The sequence below is a fragment of the Pelobates fuscus genome, chromosome 9, assembly GCF_036172605.1.
Source record: "Pelobates fuscus isolate aPelFus1 chromosome 9, aPelFus1.pri, whole genome shotgun sequence".
Lineage (NCBI taxonomy): Eukaryota > Metazoa > Chordata > Amphibia > Anura > Pelobatidae > Pelobates > Pelobates fuscus.
Window position 1 is genome coordinate 8,151,768 of NC_086325.1, and position 23,181 is coordinate 8,174,948.

The 23,181-nt window shown below is 46.5% G+C and overlaps 1 protein-coding gene across 11 annotated transcripts in view; it reads right to left on the bottom strand.

Moving 5' to 3' along the window:
- The window catches only part of SIPA1L3 (signal induced proliferation associated 1 like 3), a 186,304-nt gene that overhangs the window by 42,412 nt on the left and 120,711 nt on the right, over nt 1-23,181 (bottom strand). For 9 of the 11 annotated variants that reach the window (XM_063431091.1, XM_063431087.1, XM_063431088.1 and 6 more), the window contains 8 exons: nt 20,265-21,941; nt 15,940-16,070; nt 14,597-14,785; nt 14,029-14,203; nt 13,131-13,234; nt 12,687-12,844; nt 11,108-11,684; nt 861-1,135 (listed from right to left, as the gene is read on the bottom strand). In XM_063431091.1, the coding sequence (XP_063287161.1) occupies nt 861-1,135; nt 11,108-11,684; nt 12,687-12,844; nt 13,131-13,234; nt 14,029-14,203; nt 14,597-14,785; nt 15,940-16,070; nt 20,265-21,705 (3,050 nt within the window). In that variant the 5' untranslated portion in view covers nt 21,706-21,941. The remainder of the gene's footprint in view (nt 1-860; nt 1,136-11,107; nt 11,685-12,686; nt 12,845-13,130; nt 13,235-14,028; nt 14,204-14,596; nt 14,786-15,939; nt 16,071-20,264; nt 21,942-23,181) is intronic. The other 2 variants (XM_063431093.1, XM_063431092.1) reach the window with 1 other exon arrangement.

Here is a 23,181-nt window from a genome sequence, read left to right on the forward strand (position 1 = left end):
CTCCGCACACACGCCGTTCCGATATAGAACTCCACACATGCCGTTCAGATATAGAACTCCACACACGCCGTTCAGATATAGAACTCCACACACGCCGTTCAGATATAGAACTCCGCACACGCCGTTCAGATATAGAACTCCGCACCCGCCGTTCAGATATAGAACTCCGCACACGCCGTTCAGATATAGAACTCCGCACACGCCGTTCAGATATAGAACTCCGCACACGCCGTTCAGATATAGAACTCCGCACACGCCGTTCAGATATAGAACTCCACACACGCCGTTCAGATATAGAACTCCGCACACGCCGTTCAGATATAGAACTCCACACACACGCCGTTCCAATATATAGATCATACGCAGCCTAGGGAGGTCGCAGAGCAGTGTGTATGGGGAGGGAGGTCGCAGAGCAGTGTGTATGGGGGGGGAGGGAGGTCGCAGAGCAGTGTATAGGGGGGGGGGGGGGGGAAGGTCGCAGAGCAGTGTGTATGGGAAGGGAAAGGGCAGACCGGTGAGCACAGATTTAAACATGTTACAGAAAGCATCGGTGGATTAATGCTGTAGGGTCTGAAGGCAGGTTTCTGCATGATAAATAATTCCTCTCTATAGCACAATTTATTAAAACTCCCCCTGCGTCTTGTTGCATTCCATAATGTTTCACTTCACTATAACCACTTCCTGGCTCAGTATAACAGTCAAACCCTCTTTATACCACAATTCACTAAAGCACACACACTGGGAACCAATCCTCTTCGGCCAACCTTGCCAGGGAAGCCACATGCTGGCACTTTTACAGCAAACTTTTAAACGGTAAAACACAAAATATCTGCAGCTGCAGAAGGAGGGCGAAATCTTACCTTCGTGGCACACCATCTTCATGGGGCGGTATAATCACCACCTTGACTGTAACCGATGTGCGCAGAAGATCAATCATCTGGTCGTGGCTAAGAGTCACCACTGCCACCTTGCAGATCTCCACAAGTCGACTTCCTTGCCGTAAGCCAGCCTGCCACGCGAAGCCATAGTCCTCCACCTCTGCGACAGTGCCATCATACTTAACATGGAAGCCCAGCTGGCCAAGGCCATTTCTGCGCAGGGTCATGTCCACTGTCTCGCATCCTTTGGTCATGATCTGAGAACATATGTTGGGGACTAACATGAAAGGCCTTTAATCTAATGTTTTACAATCCCAGATTATATAGCGGTTTTCTGGTGGGTGGAATCAAAATACGCCCACAAAGCTCCTATTAGACAATTTCTGTGCTACTTACTTCAGTCGAGAACACTCCACAAGAAATATTAAGTTCCAGTAGAGGTGACCTGCAAGACCTCCATGAACTCCTGCTTCTTACTCTCCACATTCTCAAATCCTTGGGCCCTCCACTGTCTTTCACACACTATTTTTGTCCTTCCCCTTCAAGACCTCATTCTGTCTAGATTACTTCATGTCCTTCCACACACCACCCCGCTTCCTCCACTCCACATACTCACATTCCATTTCTTTCTGTCTGCTCATTTATACGTACACACTTTCCCTACAGCCCCATTTTTTCCTGAGGTGTTTTTTTTTCTTTATATCTTCCTGCTTTTTTAGATCCACTCTTGTGTTCTCCTTCATCTTTTGCTCCACGCTCACGAGTTCCGTACCCATTCCACCCCCTCTCGTTCTGAGCCCCCACCTTCCCGCTTTCACCCCATGTTTCTTCCACATCTACCCGGTTCTGTCACATGCCCTGTCCACATCCTCTCCCGCTTCCTCGCTTTGTGCCCTATGCCTCCCATGACCTTTTGCTTTCTCTTCTCCAAGATTTTCACTATCCATGTCCCCTCCATGCAATTCCGTTTTCTCCTCTCCACACCCTTAAGTTCTATGTCATCCTTCACACCCTCCAGTTCCCTCCTCTCCTGACTCTCAAGTGCCATGTCCAACCCAAGTCCAGTTTTCCACACCCATGCGTTCCGTGTCTACAGCCTCTCACTTTCACATCTTTATGTTCCTTTCACATATTCCATGTTCTAGATCTTCACACCCTACTGTCCTATACCCCGTACACACTCTCCTGCTGGCTTTTTTCCGAACCCCCATGTTACACGTCCCCTCCTGATCTATGTGCCCCTCTTGCTTTTTCTTCACCAGATCAAAATTTATTTCCTCTCTACATTCTCCAGTTTCCGCCTCGTCAAACCCTCCATGTTCTCCAGTTTCCGCCTGACTATACCCTTGTGTTCCATCTTCTCTCCACATTCTCCAGTTTCTGCCTCACTATACCCATGTGTTCAACGTTTCCTCCACATCCTCCAGTTTCTGCCTCACTATACCCTTGTGTTCAACGTTCCCTCCACATCCTCCAGTTTCCGCCTGACTATACCCTTGTGTTCCATCTTCTCTCCACATTCTCCAATTTGCGTCTCACTATACCCTTGTGTTCAATGTTCCCTCCACATTCTCCAGTTTCTGCCTCACTATACCCTTTTGTTCAACGTTTCCTCCACATCCTCCAGTTTCTGCCTCACTATACCCTTGTGTTCAACGTTCCCTCCACATCCTCCAGTTTCCGCCTGACTATACCCTTGTGTTCCATCTTCTCTCCACATTCTCCAATTTGCGTCTCACTATACCCTTGTGTTCAACGTTCCCTCCACATCCTCCAGTTTCTGTCTCACTATACCCCTGTGCAGGGCCGGATTAACCTAGGGGCTGACGGAGCCGCAGCTCCAGGCCCAGGCCCATTGATTAAAAAAAAATAAAAATATTTTTTTACACACTACTCTAAGGGTTGCCAGGTATTTCTCATGTATTTCTTATGATTGCCAGGTATTTCTTAGGTATTTGAGGCTGCCTATCCAGTGCTGGTATTGCAGTAATACTGGCAATACAAATGTCTGTCTCAGTATAAACAGAGATTATTCTGCAATACCAGCGCTGGCCAGTAGGGGTCGTTGTTTGTGCGGAGAGAGGCAGGGATAAAAAGTTACAGCATCTCCCTCTCTCTACACACTGATCCACGGGGGAGCAGCTCTGCACAGAGAGTCCAGACAGCAGCTCCGAGCCTGCGAGACATGGGGACGGTGAGAGACTTGGGGACGCTGAGACATTGGGACACTGGGAGACATAGGGACACAGGGGAACATGGGGACCCTGAGACACTAGGGACACAGTGGCCCCTAGTCTCTCAGTGTCCTCATGTCTCCCAGCCAGTGTCCCTAGTGTCTCAGTATCCCCATGTCTCTCAGTGTCCCTGGTGTCTCTCAGTGTCCCTAGTGTCTGTGTCTCTAGTCTCCCAGAGTCCCCTAGTCTCTCCCAGTGTCCCAATGTCTCTAAGTGTCCCCTAGTGTCCTAGTGACATCGGAACACTTTGAGACATGGGGACACAGACTCTAAGGGACACTGGGAGACGTGGGGAAACAAACACTAGGGGACACTGGGCGACATGGGGACACTGAGACACTAGAGGACACAGAGACATGGGGACACTGAGAGACACAGGGAGACATGGGGTGTTCCCATGTCTCCCAGCCAGTGTCCCTAATATCTCAGTATCCCAATGTCTCCCCGTGTCTCTCAATGTCTGTAGTGTGCCAGTGTCCCTAGTGTCTCAGTGTTTCCTAGTCTCCCAAAGTCCCCATGTCTCTCAGTGTTCCAATATCTCCCAGTGTCCCCATGTCTCCTAGTGTCTCAGTGTCCCGTAGTATAAAAGAAAAAATCTCAGGCACTCACTGTGATAAATTTAAGCAGGTTTATTGGACACCGCAATGTTTTGACCTGTACCCAGGTCTTTATCAAGTCTCCAGTGTCCCCTGTGTATCAGAGCTCCATGTATCCCAGTGTCCCTCAGTGTCCTTAGTGTCTCAGTGTCCCCTAGTCTTTCAGACTCCCTTAGTCTCCCAGTGTCCCCATGTCTCACAGTGCCCCCAAGTGTCTCAGTGTCCACTATTATAAAATAAAAAAAATCTCAGGCACTCACTGTGATAGATTTAAGCAGGTTTATTGGACACCGCAAATTTTGACCTGTACCCAGGTCTCTATCAAGTCTACAGTGTCCCCTATGTATCAGTATCCTCTCATGTCTCAAAGTCACCCACAGTGTCCCCATGTCTCCATGTCTCCCAGTGTCCCCAAGAGTCTCAGTGTCCCCAGGTCTCCCAGTGTTCCCTAGTATCTCAGTGTCCCCATGTCTCCCAGTGTCCCAATGTCTCTGAATGTCCCCTAGTGTCCTAGGGATACATGGGGACACAGATATGCCCCCATTTTTGTGTATGTTTGCCCCTTTCGGCAGTTCTGGTTATGTGATTTGTGTCAGTGGCCCACCCTTTTACCCCATCCATAGACTTCCTGCTTTATTGGACACTGCTGTTAGGGGATACGGGTTTACTTGAAAGATGAAAGCGAGATTAGCATAGGGTATGTCTCCATCAGATATATGACCCTTAGGAGGTAGGACTGTTTTAGTGTTTTTGGTCAATAAGATTTTGTAATAAGGCCCATCATAAGTGTCAGCACCAGGCCCACTGGGCTCTTAATCTGGCCCTGCCCCCGTGTTCAATGTTCCCTCCACATTCTGCAGTTTCTGCCTCACTAGACCATCATGTTCGATGTTCCCTCCACGTTCTCTAGTTTCCATCTCACTATACCTCCGTGTTCCATGTTCCCTCCACATTCTGCAGTTTCTGCCTCACTATACCCTCGTGTTCCATGTTCCCTCCACATTCTACAGTTTCTGCATCACTATACCCTCGTGTTCAACGTTCCTGCCACATTCTGTAGGTTTCTGCCTCACTATACCCTCGTATTCAAAGTTCTCTCCACATTCTCCAGTTCCTGCCTCACTATACCCTCGTGTTCAATGTTACCTCCACATTTTCCAGTTTCTGCCTCACTATACCATCGTGTTCAACGTTCTCTCCACATCCTCCAGTTTCCGCCTAACTATACCCTCGTGTTCAACGTTCTCTCCACATTCTGTAGTTTTTGCCTCACTATACCCTCGTGTTTAACGTTACCTCCACATCCTCCAGTTTCTGCCTCACTACACCCTCGTGTTCAACGTTACCTCCACATCTTCCAGTTTCTGCCTCACTATACCCTCGTGTTCAACGTTCTCTCCACATCCTCCAGTTTCTGCCTAACTATACCCTCATGTTCAACGTTCTCTCCACATTCTGTAGTTTTTGCCTCACTATACCCTCGTGTTCAACGTTACCTCCACATCGTCCAGTTTCTGCCTCACTATACCCTCGTGTTCAACATTTTCTCCACATCCTCCAGTTTTCTCTTCTCATGTTTTGTGTCCCCTCCATGCCCTTTACTCCACGTTACTCCTTCTATGCTCACTATGCTCTCAGGCTCTGCCATCTTCACCATTGTTCCCTGTCCCCTGCTTGCACTCATCTCACGCACTGCTAGGTTTTATGATATAATTCTGGTTCTGTTCTTTAAGACACATGTACGGTGATAGATCGTCTGGCACCCATTTAGTTTTGCCCATCATAGTGATTTGCCCAAATAGTCAGTGGAAAGACTGACCCCACACCCACTAACAAACATGCGCTGGTTGGGGTGATTGTGTAAGGCATGACAGACATTCACATCCAGCAGCACATGTACACGCACACACTGTATATATGTTACAGGCAATATGCACAATAAAGGCAAAACATGAAAAATGACCATCCTTTCCTAACCAGGACAAAGTGTAAGATTAGACAGACTGCGCAGAGGGGGGCAGACAGACAGCGCAGGGGGGGGGGACGGACGCAGACAGCGCAGGTGGGGGCAGGCAGACAGCGCAGGGGGGGCAGGCAGACAGCGCAGGAGGGGGGCAGGCAGACAGCGCAGGGGGGGCAGGCAGACAGCGCAGGGGGGGCAGGCAGACAGCGCAGGGGGGGCAGGCAGACAGCGCAGGGGGGGCAGGCAGACAGCGCAGGGGGGGCAGGCAGACAGCGCAGGGGGGGCAGGCAGACAGCGCAGGGGGGGCAGGCAGACAGCGCAGGGGGGGCAGGCAGACAGCGCAGGGGGGGCAGGCAGACAGCGCAGGGGGGGGCAGGCAGACAGAGCAGGGGGGGCAGGCAGACAGAGCAGGGGGGGCAGGCAGACAGAGCAGGGGGGGCAGGCAGACAGCGCGGGGAGGGCAGGCAGACAGCGCAGGTGGGGGCAGGCAGACAGCGCAGGGGGGGGCAGGCAGACAGCGCAGGGGGGGGCAGGCAGACAGAGCAGGGGGGGGCAGGCAGACAGAGCAGGGGGGGCAGGCAGACAGAGCAGGGGGGGCAGGCAGACAGAGCGGGGGGGCAGGCAGACAGAGCAGGGGGGGCAGGCAGACAGAGCAGGGGGGGCAGGCAGACAGCGCGGGGAGGGCAGGCAGACAGCGCAGGGGGGGGCAGGCAGACAGCGCAGGGGGGGCAGGCAGACAGCGCAGGGGGGGGCAGGCAGACAGCGCAGGGGGGGGCAGGCAGACAGCGCAGAGGGGGCAGGCAGACAGCGCAGAGGGGGCAGGCAGACAGCGCAGAGGGGGCAGGCAGACAGCGCAGAGGGGGCAGGCAGACAGCGCAGAGGGGGCAGGCAGACAGCGCAGAGGGGGCAGGCAGACAGCGCAGAGGGGGCAGGCAGACAGCGCAGAGGGGGCAGGCAGACAGCGCAGAGGGGGCAGGCAGACAGCGCAGAGGGGGCAGGCAGACAGCGCAGAGGGGGCAGGCAGACAGCGCAGAGGGGGCAGGCAGACAGCGCAGAGGGGGCAGGCAGACAGCGCAGAGGGGGCAGGCAGACAGCGCAGAGGGGGCAGGCAGACAGCGCAGAGGGGGCAGGCAGACAGCGCAGAGGGGGCAGGCAGACAGCGTAGAGGGGGCAGGCAGACAGCGCAGAGGGGGCAGGCAGACAGCGCAGAGGGGGCAGGCAGCACAGGGGGGCAGGCAGACAGCGCAGGGGGGGCAGGCAAACAGCGCAGGGGGGGCAGACAGTACAGAAATAACTGATATTGTTAGGGAAAGGATGAAAAAGAAATGGAAATAAATACTATTGAAACACAAAATCTGGTAGTTTTAGTAAGACGTTTAATAAGGTTACTTGTGACTAACCTTGTTATAACACAATAAAACACATTATAACAGTTAACAACCTTATTTAAACAACAACAATTTACGAAAACGGGAAAAACTGATATTTAACATTAAATGACACAATGTCACAATTAATCTAACTAATTAAAATGAATCTATTTTTTTTTTTTTTTACTTTTTAATTTCAGACCTGTCATACCTGGGGCCTGTGTGAAATGGGGAGAGTAAAGCTCCAATCTTTTTACTGCACAGATTGGTGAAGGACAGAGAAAAATCTGTTAAAAAGTTATATTGACAGCTTGGATCTAGTGCAACCTTGTCGGAAGAGGCAGTTCTAGCTCTTCTCTCCATCATTATTGCCCACAATGTCATGTGTGTTTCTACATGAAATCTTGTCCTGTTATAAATTATCTTCTGTCACAACATATCCATCTAAAGCGAGTGGGAAGGATAGGTGAGGTGATACAGTGAGTGGGAAGGACAGGTGAGGTGGTAAAGAAAGTAGGAAGGACAGTCGAGGCGGCACAGCGGGTGGGAAGGACAGGTGAGTAGGTACAGCGGGTGGGAAGGACAGGTGAGGAGATACAGTGGGTGGGAAGGACAGGTGAGGAGGTGGGAAGGACAGGTGAGGAGGTACAGCGGGTGGGAAGGACAGGTGAGGAGGTACAGCGGGTGGGAAGGACAGGTGAGGAGGTACAGCGGGTGGGAAGGACAGGTGAGGAGGTACAGCGGGTGGGAAGGACAGGTGAGGAGGTACAGCGGGTGGGAAGGACAGGTGAGGAGGTACAGCGGGTGGGAAGGACAGGTGAGGAGGTACAGCGGGTGGGAAGGACAGGTGAGGAGGTACAGCGGGTGGGAAGGACAGGTGAGGAGGTACAGCGGGTGGGAAGGACAGGTGAGGAGGCACAGCGGGTGGGAAGGACAGGTGAGGAGGCACAGCGGGTGGGAAGGACAGGTGAGGAGGCACAGCGGGTGGGAAGGACGGGTGAGGAGGTACAGCGGGTGGGAAGGACGGGTGAGGAGGTACAGCGGGTGGGAAGGACAGGTGAGCAGGTACAGCGGGTGGGAAGGACAGATGAGCAGGTACAGCGGGTGGGAAAGACAGGTGAGGAGGTACAGCGGGTGGGAAGGACAGGTGAGGAGGCACAGCGGGTGGGAAGGACGGGTGAGGAGGCACAGCGGGTGGGAAGGACGGGTGAGGAGGTACAGCGGGTGGGAAGGACGGGTGAGGAGGTACAGCGGGTGGGAAGGACGGGTGAGGAGGTACAGCGGGTGGGAAGGACAGGTGAGCAGGTACAGCGGGTGGGAAGGACAGGTGAGGAGGCACAGCGGGTGGGAAGGACGGGTGAGGAGGCACAGCGGGTGGGAAGGACGGGTGAGGAGGTACAGCGGGTGGGAAGGACAGGTGAGCAGGTACAGCGGGTGGGAAGGACAGATGAGCAGGTACAGCGGGTGGGAAAGACAGGTGAGGAGGTACAGCGGGTGGGAAGGACAGGTGAGGAGGCACAGCGGGTGGGAAGGACGGGTGAGGAGGCACAGCGGGTGGGAAGGACGGGTGAGGAGGTACAGCGGGTGGGAAGGACAGGTGAGCAGGTACAGCGGGTGGGAAGGACAGGTGAGCAGGTACAGCGGGTGGGAAGGACAGGTGAGGAGGTACAGCGGGTGGGAAGGACAGGTGAGCAGGAACAGCGGGTGGGAAGGACAGGTGAGCAGGTACAGCGGATGGGAAGGACAGGTGAGCAGGTACAGCGGGTGGGAAGGACAGGTGAGCAGGTACAGCGGGTGGGAAGGACAGGTGAGGAGGTACAGCGGGTGGGAAGGACAGGTGAGGAGGTACAACGGGTGGGAAGGACAGGTGAGGAGGTACAGCGGGTGGGAAGGACAGGTGAGGAGGTACAGCGGGTGGGAAGGACAGGTGAGGAGGTACAGCGGGTGGGAAGGACAGGTGAGGAGGTACAGCGGGTGGGAAGGACAGGTGAGGAGGTACAGCGGGTGGGAAGGACAGGTGAGGAGGTACAGCGGGTGGGAAGGACAGGTGAGGAGGTACAGCGGGTGGGAAGGACAGGTGAGGAGGTACAGCGGGTGGGAAGGACAGGTGAGCAGGTACAGCGGGTGGGAAGGACAGGTGAGCAGGTACAGCGGGTGGGAAGGACAGGTGAGGTGGTTATGTGAAAGCTAAGGAAATGTTAGGCGGTACATTGAGAGGGAAAGGACAAGTGATGCTGTACAGCTAGTGGAAAGGACAGGTTAACAGAATGAAGAATGGCTTGATAAACGGTATGAATGAGTGTCTGGATATGTAAGAAATGGGCTCTGTTTCATTTCATCCCTGGCAGCAATCTATAGGATCAGTTCTGAACTGAAAATAAGGCAGGGTCAGAGTCTTACTACACATAATTTAACACATTACTAGTTCTGTCTGCTGTGTGTAAACTCAAGGCATGCACTGCATTGCCTGAGAATTGTACATCATGTCTTGATACATTGCCTGTAACATATACATATAACCAAACACAGAAAGACGGCTCCTCTGGCTGCTAACAGTCCTTTACCATATCATTAAATCAATTCACTTCCTTCTCTGATGAATCTCTCTTTACATTTTGCATGTTTGAGACGTATTAATTCACAGTACTGCTGAGTAAGCTGGTGTTATTAAAATAACAGTCAAACAGTAATAATACTAGCAATTAAATAGGAATGCAATCCCCATAAACATCGCCCCCTTTAGACTGAGCTCTGCCTCACCCCCAATGTCCTGTAGAGCTAATTATTCATTCGAATTTGGACTTCATGTGCCAAAAATATACCAAATAAACGTTACTATTTCTCCATGATGTCTTTTCTTGACTTGGACTGTACCGATTTTATATTCTCACGTTGATCACCTAAGTTCTGACTGTGAGCTACTTACCCATTGTGCATAGAATTATTGCAGATACACATACATATATACATTACCATTAAATAATAAGCTATCTTGTGCAAATTTAAACCCCAATGTCCTGATTCAGAAATTCTGAAAATAAAAACATTAGTGATACCACCTAATGTGGAAATCTGTCTGTAAACGGGTCGTTCTAGCTTAAATACTCTAGAGAAACACAGCGACCCATGTCAGAACATATACAAGTATTATACATACAAACACTAGGATTTGTTATAGTGCGCGGAGGCATTTAATGCTAAAACTAGAGAAATAGTTAAATTCAGGCAAAATAATCTGACTCATAATTTGTGCACAAAGCAGTCAGTTACATTTTAACACGTCACAGTGCACTTCTTTCCCAAAAATAAAACGGACCTTTAACAGGAGCAGACCCGAACAATCTGTTAATTTATAAAAACCTAAAGCTAATTATCAGGACATTGTTTTAACACTTTCAGTAGTTTTTAAAAGTGCAGCTAGATCGTATGATATTGTGGCAATTAACGCTACATTTCATGGACACGCTGCGGTTTATTTGTCAAACTGGGAATTGCTGAAAATTGAAAACGTGTTAAGGAACTGACATTTTTAGTAAAGAAAAAACAAACTGAATGTCTCCAAATCCAATTTGTAATTTGCTTTTCATATTTTCACATCCTCAGTTTAGTGAATAAACTCCACTATGTGACACAGCCGGGCCACAAATGTACGCGTTAAAAAAAAAAAAAAAGTTACTTTAACACTGATTTTAGCTTGAGTTGGCTGCATTTCTCTGCGCCCTTTTAATGCCAAATGCGCAGAATTATGTCTTGCCACCCTTGAATAATGCACAATGCCAACCAGAATTACTAAATAATAGATTTTTAAAATGCTACATAATATATATATATATATTTTACTTAATAGGTCTTCTATTTAGAACTATATCGCTTTGTATGTTTTGTTTATTTTTTTGTCATGAACATCTGAAAGTTTTTTTCTGCCTGGATTGAGGGCACACATTATGATGTATTGTTCTATTTTTTGTGAATGAAGTACTCCGTGAGCTGCACTATTGATTTAGATTAGTGGTTTCCTTCTAGAATACCCAGCTGATGATTCATGTACACTTTTTTCCCCACTTACTTTCAGCCTTTGCACAATTTCCCTGATGTCTTCCCCGCTTTCATCCAGAGCCCGTATTAGTATGTGGTCTCCACGACCATAGAAGATCTTGAGAGACAGTTTTTCGGGTGTCCATCCAATCACATCGACACAGTAACAATTGAAAACCACCTCTTTGGTGACAGTCTCAATCAGGACCATAAACTCGTTAGATATGCCCAAAGCACATTCTGTCTCAGCCGCCTGGGAAAAGTCCTGCGCCACCACCCGCCAGGCTAAAGCACCAGAGCTTTGATGCTCAGCACCAAGCCGCGGTTTTGTTTTCTCCTTTTTTTTGGAGGTCAGAGAGATTAAGTTGAACTTGCCCGTTGTATCGACAGGTGTGTTGGTGACATAATTCTCAGCCAGGTCTTTAAGGTACTCCTGCCTTGTGCGGGTGGCCATTGTATGAAATTTATCTGATTTATGGGCTGCATTCTCTGCATTGATGACTTTGGCCAGCAGAAAGTCCCGGAAGACATCGGACTTCCGGAAGGTAACGCCACTAGGAATTGGGGGACCAAATGGGGGCACATCTTTCGATCTGGTCACTGCCACACTGTTAATAAGAAAGCATACAAGGGGAGAGATAAGTCTATTGCCCTACTCAGTGGGTCCGGTCATATGAGTTGACAGGCGCCGCATTCTCCTTGTAGCAAGGTAAAAAGCAAATATGAATGAAATCATGAATGCTTACTAATATTAAGGGTTCTAAGATCCTCCACTTCTGCCAAAAACTATAACAGCCAGCAAAAGTAGGGGGCGGGAGAAAATAATGGAACCAGAATTCCTAAAGCGATCTAGTGTGCATTAGTCGGTGTTTGACCATCAATGTTTCAAACTGTGTCAGTTTTTGTCTCAAATGTTTTCAAGGCTTAAAAGACACCATATGCAGGTTGAAACACTGCCAATTAAGCGCCAGTAAATATATGCTATATTACTTTAAGGAGTACTGCTCTTGAAACATAATGAATTTTTTTCATGCATGCATTGTTTATTGTCTTCGCTAATTACTGCCAATAAATGCATCAGTGGAATTTTGAAGTAGTCTCCGGAGAGTTTTGTTTCTATTTAGACAGAGAAAGTTATAATCCTGGACAGGAAGGGGAAGAATATTTCACTAGATTGTAATCACTGGACTTTGAGAAGGAGGTAAAAGAGAGAGAACAAATGCTGTTAGTTATAATTTTAGCAAACAAATAAAAACTAACATTTAATAAGATAAATATACATGGGAATACACAGATTGGAACTTGATAAAATGACATTCTACTTGTCCGTTAGACCAGATGAGCAGAATGTTGAGAACTAACAGAGCTTAACCATGGGCAGGCATCACCACGCAGCGATATTTCAATCAGTCAAAGATGACAGGAATCTTTTCCTGTCTCTTACAAACTGAACAATCAATGCTGTGCCAAAGGATGAACACATGTACATTTAGTGATGGATGGCTATTGCACTAATCAAAAAAAAAAAAAAAACATTTACCAGCATGATAAATACAGCCAATCGTGAAAATGGTATGGCAAATAGCAAGATATTTATTTTAGGAACCCACCTGTAGCAGACATTCTCCGTGCAGGGATCATGGGCTTTGATTATGATGAAGACATGCTGAAAATGGGAACGGATGTTCTGTGGAGTAAAGGGCAATGCTCCTGGCTCCTGGAAGATGATGGTCACAATATCATTTCCTATGTGTCTCTTCCGGAGGAGCTAAAATGAAAACAAAAATAAACCGTGTTTTAACAGGGACACTACTCTAACAATCATAACTTTTAAACGTGTTTCTTTCATTCATATAGCCCCCGGACTGATTTTTCCATGACACGGCCTGTTCTTCTGGTTCTTGGCCCTTAGTACACAATGGACAACAGAAGGACAGACTCAAACATTCCTGTCATTAAAACACTTTGTTCCCCATATACATATCACGGTCACATTGTGACAATACGATGGTCATGTATGTCTGTTGTGTGAATAGAAAGAGATGTATCTTTACCTGTTGTCTGTTATTCGGAGTGTAGGGAAGGAGAGTGGACACGTGAAACATAATCTCGTAATCCTGATACGTAGTGTAAAGAGAGTGTGTTCCAGTGGAATCCGCTACACAAAATAAAATACAAGAGTGTGACATATACTCTACAGGAGCTAAATCGAGAGGAGAGAATACACAAATAATAAAGAACGAGTTGCACAAACAGTTTTCCGGCAAAGGTTTTAGAGACTAACACAGTGAAGGAATTCACAAAGGCTTTGGATAAAAACACCTTGACAATTCTAAGGAGGGTGGGGAAATAAATGAGAATGACGGCCTGGTGTCGCCTGCCAATCGGTTTTATCGTGTTCCTTCTCACAGTCTCTAATGCACTTGGCTAGGGAACTGCCAGAATTTATATAACAATTGGATTTTATCTACCACATCATGTTTCCATGGGATATCAGTGTGAAGCCATGATTTATTACCACGATACTAAATATATTTATTGTTTAAGGGGGCTATAACTGTTAAATGTATCTGATCATGACAGGTTCACTTTAAAATTAATAATAATCATAACAACAATAATGAAATCGTAACATTTTAAGAGATTTAGCCATCATCAAGCCAGGGTGTGAACCTGGCTCACTTTGTATAGCAGTGCTGGGCGCATACCATAAGTGTTTTTATATGGGTACAGCAAAGGTTTGTGGATCTTGTAGTTAAATTGTCCAATTTCTGCTGTAGAAGCAAACAGTTAAATTTAAACTCGCAAAAGCCCAAGTCATATACAGGGATATTTCAACTGCGCAAATGTAATTATTAAGAACAGAAGCAAATCTCAGACAGAGAGTGAATGATTATTTCTTATCTGGCTGCACCTTATGGCACCCTAGCAATGTACCAGGACAGCACTCACTTTTGGTGTCCAGCTGGGCTGCATATTTAGTGAAACCCCTCAGGCTGACCTTCTCTCCCACCAAAGACAGAAATTCTTCGAAGGCTGGCCCTGCACCCTCGTTGTTGTACATCTCCTCCTCTGAGCTCTGGCCAGCCTTGCAGTATAAGATGCCCACCTTGTGTTTCCTGAAAAGCTTAAAGGAGACAGTAACACACGTTAATAAGTATAATAAGTTGGTATTGTTCATACTTGTGGATGGATTTGTCAGCTGGTAAGCTTTCAGTTGCTTGGCGGACTGTAACGCAAATTTTTCTGCATTTCACTGAGCCATTGTACCTTTCGCCTGCACAGGAATTATCTTAGTAAATTCTGACATGGTCTAAATGTCACTGATAATCAGCTACCTAGCTCCTTATATAATGAATAAACCCCTCACTGTATTTCTCAGGTGTTCTAGTCCTGGCTGTTTCAATTTCTTGATGCCCTCAATGCCCAGCTGTAAACCCCTTGCTCCCCCCCCCTTTTATAGCAGCATGTCCATCTCTTGCGTTCCAAACTCCTGTGTGACCTCCCCAGGATCTCTTACCCCCTGTTCATCCAGCTTCAGGAGCTGCTCGGTCACTTTTGGAGAATTCATAGCCAGGCGCAGACAATGGATGTTTAGCTCGGGTATCACAGCTTCCAGAACATCTTTGAGAGGAAGGCCCCTTACTGTACCATGCTTTGATGTGGATGGCACCGCGTCCTCCTGTATCATCCCCCTCAGTGTCACCAGCTGAAAAAAAAAGAAACAAAAAAAGGAAAAAAAATTCTGGGTGGGCACCTGTATTCTGAATCTCACATCCTGATGACAGAGCGAGCGAGGGAAGAGAAAGGATGATGTGTCCGAAAAAGATAACTAGAACCAAAGAGAAATGTTTTGATCTGGAGTTTAGAGACTTAGATACATTTCTGTAATTACTGTTTAATGGAAAGCTTGGTAGATAAATGGAAAGGTTGGCAGAGAAATGGAAAGATTGGCAGAGAAATGGAAAGGTTGGTAGATAAATGGAAAGGTTGGCAGAGAAATGGAAAGGTTGGTAGATAAATGGAAAGATTGGCAGAGAAATGGAAAGGTTGGTAGATAAATGGAAAGGTTGGTAGATAAATGGAAAGGTTGGTAGATAAATGGAAAGGTTGGCAGATAAATGGAAAGGTTGGTAGATAAATGGACAGGATAATGAAAGCAAGGTGTATTACACATGGGCTATGTTCTGTGATATGAATGCCATTTTCCTAGCAGAGCAGCAGCTGAGAGATGAGTTCCAGCGTGCCAAGCAGGGAACCTAGGGCAGTTCCTGATCTCACACAGACCGGGCATTGTCCCAATCTGCTCACAGGGAAACAGAGGCTCTTTTGTCGGGGAGATGTGAACCGAAAGGCCTTAACATTCCCCAGTGTGGTTCCACTACACGTATTTTTAGACACCAGATTGGTAAGAGAACTGGGGGATTTGAGATAAGCGCAGCTATCCTGTCCCCCAGACCAAGCTCAGTCTGACCCTTATCCCAGTGATGCAATGCTCACCCCTGTGACACTGAAAAGGGCAGGAACTGAACAAGCCCTTTCATTTTCTGGGTAAAGGAATGTTGGGACATTACAAAGGATCACATCATATATTTCCTGTGTACCGTTCTGGTCTATTCCCTTTGCATGTGTCCTGTCTAACAGGGATGGTCTCTGCTGGTTGCAGAAGGCAGAGCCCCTGATTATGTGAAAAGCTCTGCAGTTCCAGAGATGTGGTATCATAATGCAGTCACGGAAACTGCTGACCAGTAAAGGGAACCGAGATCTCTAAACCAGACCACCGAGACCTAGCAAGGACGCACGTCATTCTCACAGTACACTCGCCTCCTGTACCTGCACTAACCATCACCCCTCCTGACTTACCTCACTGGTCCTGAAGATGATCCGGTATTGATACTGGGGGCCATGGTCCTTGCTATCTTCCACTTTGTCCCTCTTCATGCTCACGGCAACAGGACCCAGCTTGTCATCCACACCAAAGTAGTTACAGTGCTCTGAAAGGGAAACGGCACACTCTGTAACATGTAACGAGAGAGGGGGGATCTGCACAATATGGTTTCATTATTCATACACGGATATACAAAATGGAATCCTAGCCCCTCCTACATCCACAAGGCTGTCCACTCCTGTGTTCCAGACTTCTAATATCTTCCAGGTAGTGATATTACAAATGGGACCCAACGCTTGAAAATAGAGATCTGTATATCGCTGTCTCAAGACGCGTGGAAATTAAGTACCTTTCCCGGCCTCGGACCCTTTTCCTGTAATGCCGTCACTAAGGGGCCTAATTTATGCAAACGATGCAGTAAATGCTATGGCTTCACGTTTCCCACTATTTCTGTGCTGCGGACAGAGTGAATGCTAAATTTCTATGTTTTTCTGTTCAGATAAACTGCCTATATGACAAACTAGAAGCTCTGTCAGCACAATATACACAAGGGCGTCCATCAGTTTAAAACAACATTTTTTCATTTGTCATGAGGTAAAGGCCAGTTTTCACCTGAGATTCTTGCATTAGGAATGACCATTCATACAAAGTAAGGGGGCTCCATAGGAAATGTTATTAAAGAAACATTACCTATTGCAGGTAAGATGTCTTCATTCATACTCTCACTCCCATTTGGTATCCATGCTCAATATGTATAAGTTATGGAAAGCCTGGTAACTTTCCCTTTAATCAGACGATAAATTCTCCGAATTGTTACCTATAATAGGTATTTCAGCCACCAGGGAGAATTCCATTCGACACATGAAATTAGCAGCAGTCACTCATGTCTCAGACAGTAATGGGAAATTTGTTACCAAAAAAAAAAAGCACCATTTTCTTAAGTAGGTCATGCAGACACAGTCAGAAACTTCATTTGCATTAATAATGTCTTTAAAGACGAGAGTAGGGGGAGACATTGTGCCTCTTAATTTAACAAATTAAAAGGGGAACTGCCACTTCTCATGATTCTTAATATTGTGTTTACAAAAATGTATTTATAAGGTGTGAAAAATAAGGTTTCATTTTGAAACTCTGTTTCTTTTCTTCATTTGCAAAGTGTGCCCTGGCTGTGCCTTGTCTGAACTTGATTATGATGTAATTTGTTAAGTCTTGCTACACTGGAGCATATGTGATTTTTAGTTTTTTATTTCATAGTGTAAATTCCCCAAAAGTGGTCCCATTTAAACATGTCATTAGGTCACGTTGTTCCTACATGGGACTGTCCCTTTAACCCATTAAACATGTCACTGTCATTAGGTCACTTTGCTCCTACATGGGACTGTCCCTTTAACCCATTAAACATGTCACTGTCATTAGGGCACTTTGCTCCTACATGGGACTGTCCCTTTAACCCATTAAACAGGTCACTGTCATTAGGTCACTTTGTTCCTATATGGGACTGTCCCTTTAACCCATTAAACATGTCACTGTCATTAGGTCACTTTGTTCCTACATGGGACTGTCCCTTTAACCCATTAAACATGTCACTGTCATTAGGGCACTTTGCTCCTACATGGGACTGTCCCTTTAACCCATTAAACATGTCACTGTCATTAGGTCACTTTGCTCCTACATGGGACTGTCCCTTTAACCCATTAAACATGTCACTGTCATTAGATCACTTTGCTCCTACATGGGACTGTCCCTTTAACCCATTAAACATGTCACTGCCATTAGGTCACTTTGTTCCTATATGGGACTGTCCCTTTAACCCATTAAACATGTCACTGCCATTAGGTCACTTTGTTCCTATATGGGACTGTCCCTTTAACCCATTAAACATGTCGCTGTCATTAGGGCACTTTGCTCCTACATGGGACTGTCCCTTTAACCCATTAAACATGTCACTGTCATTAGGTCACTTTGCTCCTACATGGGACTGTCCCTTTAACCCATTAAACATGTCACTGTCATTAGGTCACTTTGCTCCTACATGGGACTGTCCCTTTAACCCATTAAACATGTCACTGTCATTAGGTCACTTTGCTCCTACATGGGACTGTCCCTTTAACCCATTAAACATGTCACTGTCATTAGGTCACTTTGCTCCTACATGGGACTGTTCCTTTAACCCATTAAACAATTCACTGTCATTAGGTCACTTTGCTCCTACATGGGACTGTCCCTTTAACCCATTAAACATGTCACTGTCATTAGGTCACTGTGCTCCTACATGGGACTGTCCCTTTAACCCATTAAACATGTCACTGTCATTAGGTCACTTTGTTCCTACATGGGACTGTCCCTTTAACCCATTAAACATGTCACTGTCATTAGGTCACTTTGCTCCTACATGGGACTGTCCCTTTAACCCATTAAACATGTCACTGTCATTAGGTCACTTTGTTCCTACATGGGACTGTCCCTTTAACCCATTAAACATGTCGCTGTCATTAGGTCACTTTGCTCCTACATGGGACTGTCCCTTTAACCCATTAAACATGTCGCTGTCATTAGGTCACTTTGCTCCTACATGGGACTGTCACTTTAACCCATTAAACATGTCGCTGTCATTAGGTCACTTTGCTCCTACATGGGACTGTCCCTTTAACCCATTAAACATGTCGCTGTCATTAGGTCACTTTGCTCCTACATGGGACTGTCCCTTTATCCCATTAAACATGTCACTGTCATTAGGTCACTTTGCTCCTACATGGGACTGTCTCTTTAACCCATTAAACATGTCACTGTCATTAGGTCACTGTGCTCCTACATGGGACTGTCCCTTTATCCCATTAAACATGTCACTGTCATTAGGTCACTTTGCTCCTACATGGGACTGTCCCTTTAACCCATTAAACATGTCACTGTCATTAGGTCACTTTGCTCCTACATGGGACTGTCCCTTTATCCCATTAAACATGTCACTGTCATTAGGTCACTTTGCTCCTACATGGGACTGTCCCTTTAACCCATTAAACATGTCACTGTCATTAGGTCACTTTGCTCCTACATGGGACTGTCCCTTTAACCCATTAAACATGTCACTGTCATTAGGTCACTTTGCTCCTACATGGGACTGTCCCTTTATCCCATTAAACATGTCACTGTCATTAGGTCACTTTGCTCCTACATGGGACTGTCCCTTTAACCCATTAAACATGTCGCTGTCATTAGGTCACTTTGTTCCTACATGGGACTGTCCCTTTATCCCATTAAACATGTCACTGTCATTAGGTCACTTTGCTCCTACATGGGACTGTCTCTTTAACCCATTAAACATGTCACTGTCATTAGGTCACTGTGCTCCTACATGGGACTGTCCCTTTAACCCATTAAACATGTCGCTGTCATTAGGTCACTTTGTTCCTACATGGGACTGTCCCTTTAACACATTAAACATGTTGCTGTCATTAGGTCACTTTGCTCCTACATGGGACTGTCCCTTTAACCCATTAAACATGTCACTGTCATTAGGTCACTTTGTTCCTATATGGGACTGTCCCTTTAACCCATTAAACATGTCGCTGTCATTAGGTCACTTTGCTCCTACATGGGACTGTCCCTTTAACCCATTAAACATGTCACTGCCATTAGGTCACTTTGCTCCTACATGGGACTGTCCCTTTAACCCATTAAACATGTCACTGCCATTAGGTCACTTTGCTCCTACATGGGACTGTCCCTTTAACCCATTAAACATGTCACTGCCATTAGGTCACTTTGCATTACAACTCTGCACTGTAATATATAGTAAATCGTTATGAAATGCTCATAAAGACTGTGTTGGCATTTCCAACTCAATTAAAACATATAAGACAAAGCACGGACTACTTTGTATATGTAGTTTTCCTAAAATTGGCAAAACGATGTCACTATTGGCGGCTGAGGGGAAAAGGGCTCTTTCTACGGAAGATTTTCTGCGGTCTCCTCCACAGACATCAGTGTGGTACTCTCACGCATGCACGAGAGTATATCGCGGAGGTCGGCTCCTGACAGGCGAAAAGTGAGGAGCTGAAAAGGACCTTGCAGTAGATGATAGAAGCGGCCGTGAGAAACAGGTTCAGGGATGTAAAAACCTCCCCCTGCAATCCTGGGCCAATGCAATCACTATCTGGGGTCTTTGCAAAATATGCAAAGACCCCAGAAGGTAGCTAAGCTGCTTTAATATATGCTGCAACAGAAGTTACATTTTTCAGCATAGTTCTTCCAATTTCATCAATTTGTGCCTCAACAAGTTTTACATATGTTACCCCCTTACCTTTACCATGAAAATAATCTTGATAATACCGAGCTCCTAAATCCACATGCTCAATGCTGTAGTGTTTTAATCGTCCTTGAGTTTTCTCTATCTCATTGGGAACCTCCAAGACGGAGATGCTGGCATTTGTACAGTACATGGTGAGGGAAGGTTCCAAGACTCCACCCTCACTTCCACAGGGTGACCCAGCCGAGGCTTTGGAGAAGCTCACATTGCGTTCACACATCCCACCTGTCTCATTCCGGAAATGGGGACAACTGAGCAGGAGGTCATTACTGTTGTTGTCTCCCAGGTCGTGCTCCAGGTTCTCCTTGAAGTTGAGGTCTTCAGTGCTGGTGAAGCTTGGATCCATGTTGCCTAATCCATATGCTCTTGAAACGGCCAAAGAAACAGCAGAAGCAGCAGAGGCTCCCGTTGTGGTGTTTCGCCTCTGGGCAACATAGGTCCGATTGGCTGCAACTTCATTGAAGTCGAAGAGCATGCTTTGTACGTCATAATGAGCAAATGTCTTTGGACAGACCCAAGGCTTGAAATTCTCTTCCGGTTCCATGAAGGACCTGCCTGGCTCATTCTCGCTCTTGCTGCTCCTCAGCTTACGGAAGATGGAAGAGTCATTTGACTCCCCTTTTGTGGCTCTTTTTCGTGTCTTGTCCTTATCCTTCAAAGAACCGTCGTCTTTCAAATACTGCCCATTGCGCAGGTCTGTTCTGGAACTCCCCACTAGGTGAAGGTTTGAAGCCATGCTGGAATCCTCTCGAAGAATGCCACTTCCTTTGTCAGGTGACACAATCTCTGGGTCAGACTTTTCATTTCTGAAATCTTTCAGAATGTCAAAGAAGCTCTGCTCTGATATTCCTTGCACATTGATTGACGAAGTGCTACCATATTCTCTAAAAAGAGGTATACCATTGCCAAGCCTTGTCCCTCGGTGTTCCAAATTTTCTTCCATATCACACTCACTGAGTGTTATCTCACTATTGCTTCGATTCCGAAGCGGTATAAAAGTCCTCACTGGTGACCTCGGCCAACCATCTTGGAACTCCACGTCTTTTGACCTTTTCCTGGACAACCTATGGAGGCCCCTAAAACCAGGGGAACCCCCATTGCTCTGAAAATGCTGTCCATTTTGATAGCTCCTTTGCATATGAAAGTCTTTTGACACATCAGTTTCCTTCAATGTACTGGAAGCTAATATCTCTTTCAAGGCCTCCTTCTTTGGAGGCCAGTCAGCAATCCTGGCACGTACACCCATCTTTGGCATTGCTGGGGTGATAGGATTAGCCCTTGAGCCATCCCCAGCTTGAGCAACTTGGATGCCATTACTGTTCTGGGACCAAAGGCCTTGTGGGTAGTAATCCATTCCTCTCCCAACATCATTTCCCCTACTTGACACTCCGGAGGCCTCCGCACCATCATTGTGATAAGATCTGTAACTTGTCATGCTCCGATAGACACATACATATCCACAATGAACAAACAGGTTTTGCAGTTCTTTGTCAAAGCACAGTAGTCAACCATTGTTGGGAAGAGAATGAATTTGCATAGATGAAGAGAAGGGAAAACTAGGAAATAGAGAACTTCCTCTTATCACCAGTCCTCATATGCATATTAAAGAAGTATCCTGTTCGCTTGGCATTTCAGAAACATCGGGACTGACCTGTAGGGAACAAGGGATAACTGTATTATTCCACGACAGGAGTAGATCTAAATATGCAACTAAAATGCCACTTGGACAATATGACAAAACCAGCATAGGAAAAGTTTAAGAGAAAGCTTACACATGGTTTAGAAAATAAGCGGAGTAAAAGCGCTCCTAATAGTTGCATAATAATTTCTATAATCCTTGAACAATCAAACTAATAAAACTGAACGTATGAAGAGACTAGCACTAGTGATGGACAATATTTCAAAAGTAGATGCCTTATGGGTGGCCGAGCATCACGGGAACATAGTATATAAAAAATTACAATGAAGGTTAGTCTTACCAGGCTGCAGGAAGCTGTTTGTGAGGTTAGTCTAACCAGGCTGCAGGAAGCTGTCTGTGAGGTTAGTCTAACCAGGCTGCAGGAAGCTGTTTGTGAGGTTAGTCTAACCAGGCTGCAGGAAGCTGTTTGTGAGGTTAGTCTAACCAGGCTGCAGGAAGGTGTTTGTGAGGTTAGTCTAACCAGGCTGCAGGAAGCTGTTTGTGAGGTTAGTCTAACCAGGCTGCAGGAAGCTGTTTGTGAGGTTAGTCTAACCAGGCTGCAGGAAGCTGTCTGTGAGGTTAGTCTAACCAGGCTGCAGGAAGCTGTTTGTGAGGTTAGTCTAACCAGGCTGCAGGAAGCTGTTTGTGAGGTTAGTCTAACCAGGCTGCAGGAAGGTGTTTGTGAGGTTAGTCTAACCAGGCTGCAGGAAGGTGTTTGTGAGGTTAGTCTAACCAGGCTGCAGGAAGGTGTTTGTGAGGTTAGTCTAACCAGTCTCCTGGAAGGTGTTTGTGAGGTTAGTCTAACCAGTCTCCTGGAAGGTGTTTGTGAGGTTAGTCTAACCAGGCTGCTGGAAGCTGTTTTGTATAGTAGTAGCTTAATTTAGTCCAATGGGTTCTTTTAGCACTCCAGGAAAATTACACCAAAATTGCTACTGGATAACTGTATGTGATGCCAGTTACTAAAGGGGTGCATCCAAGACCATTTTATGTAATATATTATGGGCACAGAAGAAGTCAATTTTTCTGGACCCATTTAGTAACCCTCCCTGGGTAGCTAGGGGTCCCAAAGCACTTTGCCACCCTCCAGAATATGTCCCTACCAAACCATTCTAATATATATATATATATATATATATATATATATATATATATATATATGTATTATATATTGTTAGCTTTTGGGTAGATAGGGACATAGTTTGGAAGAGTGGCTATGGGCTTGGGTACCCATAA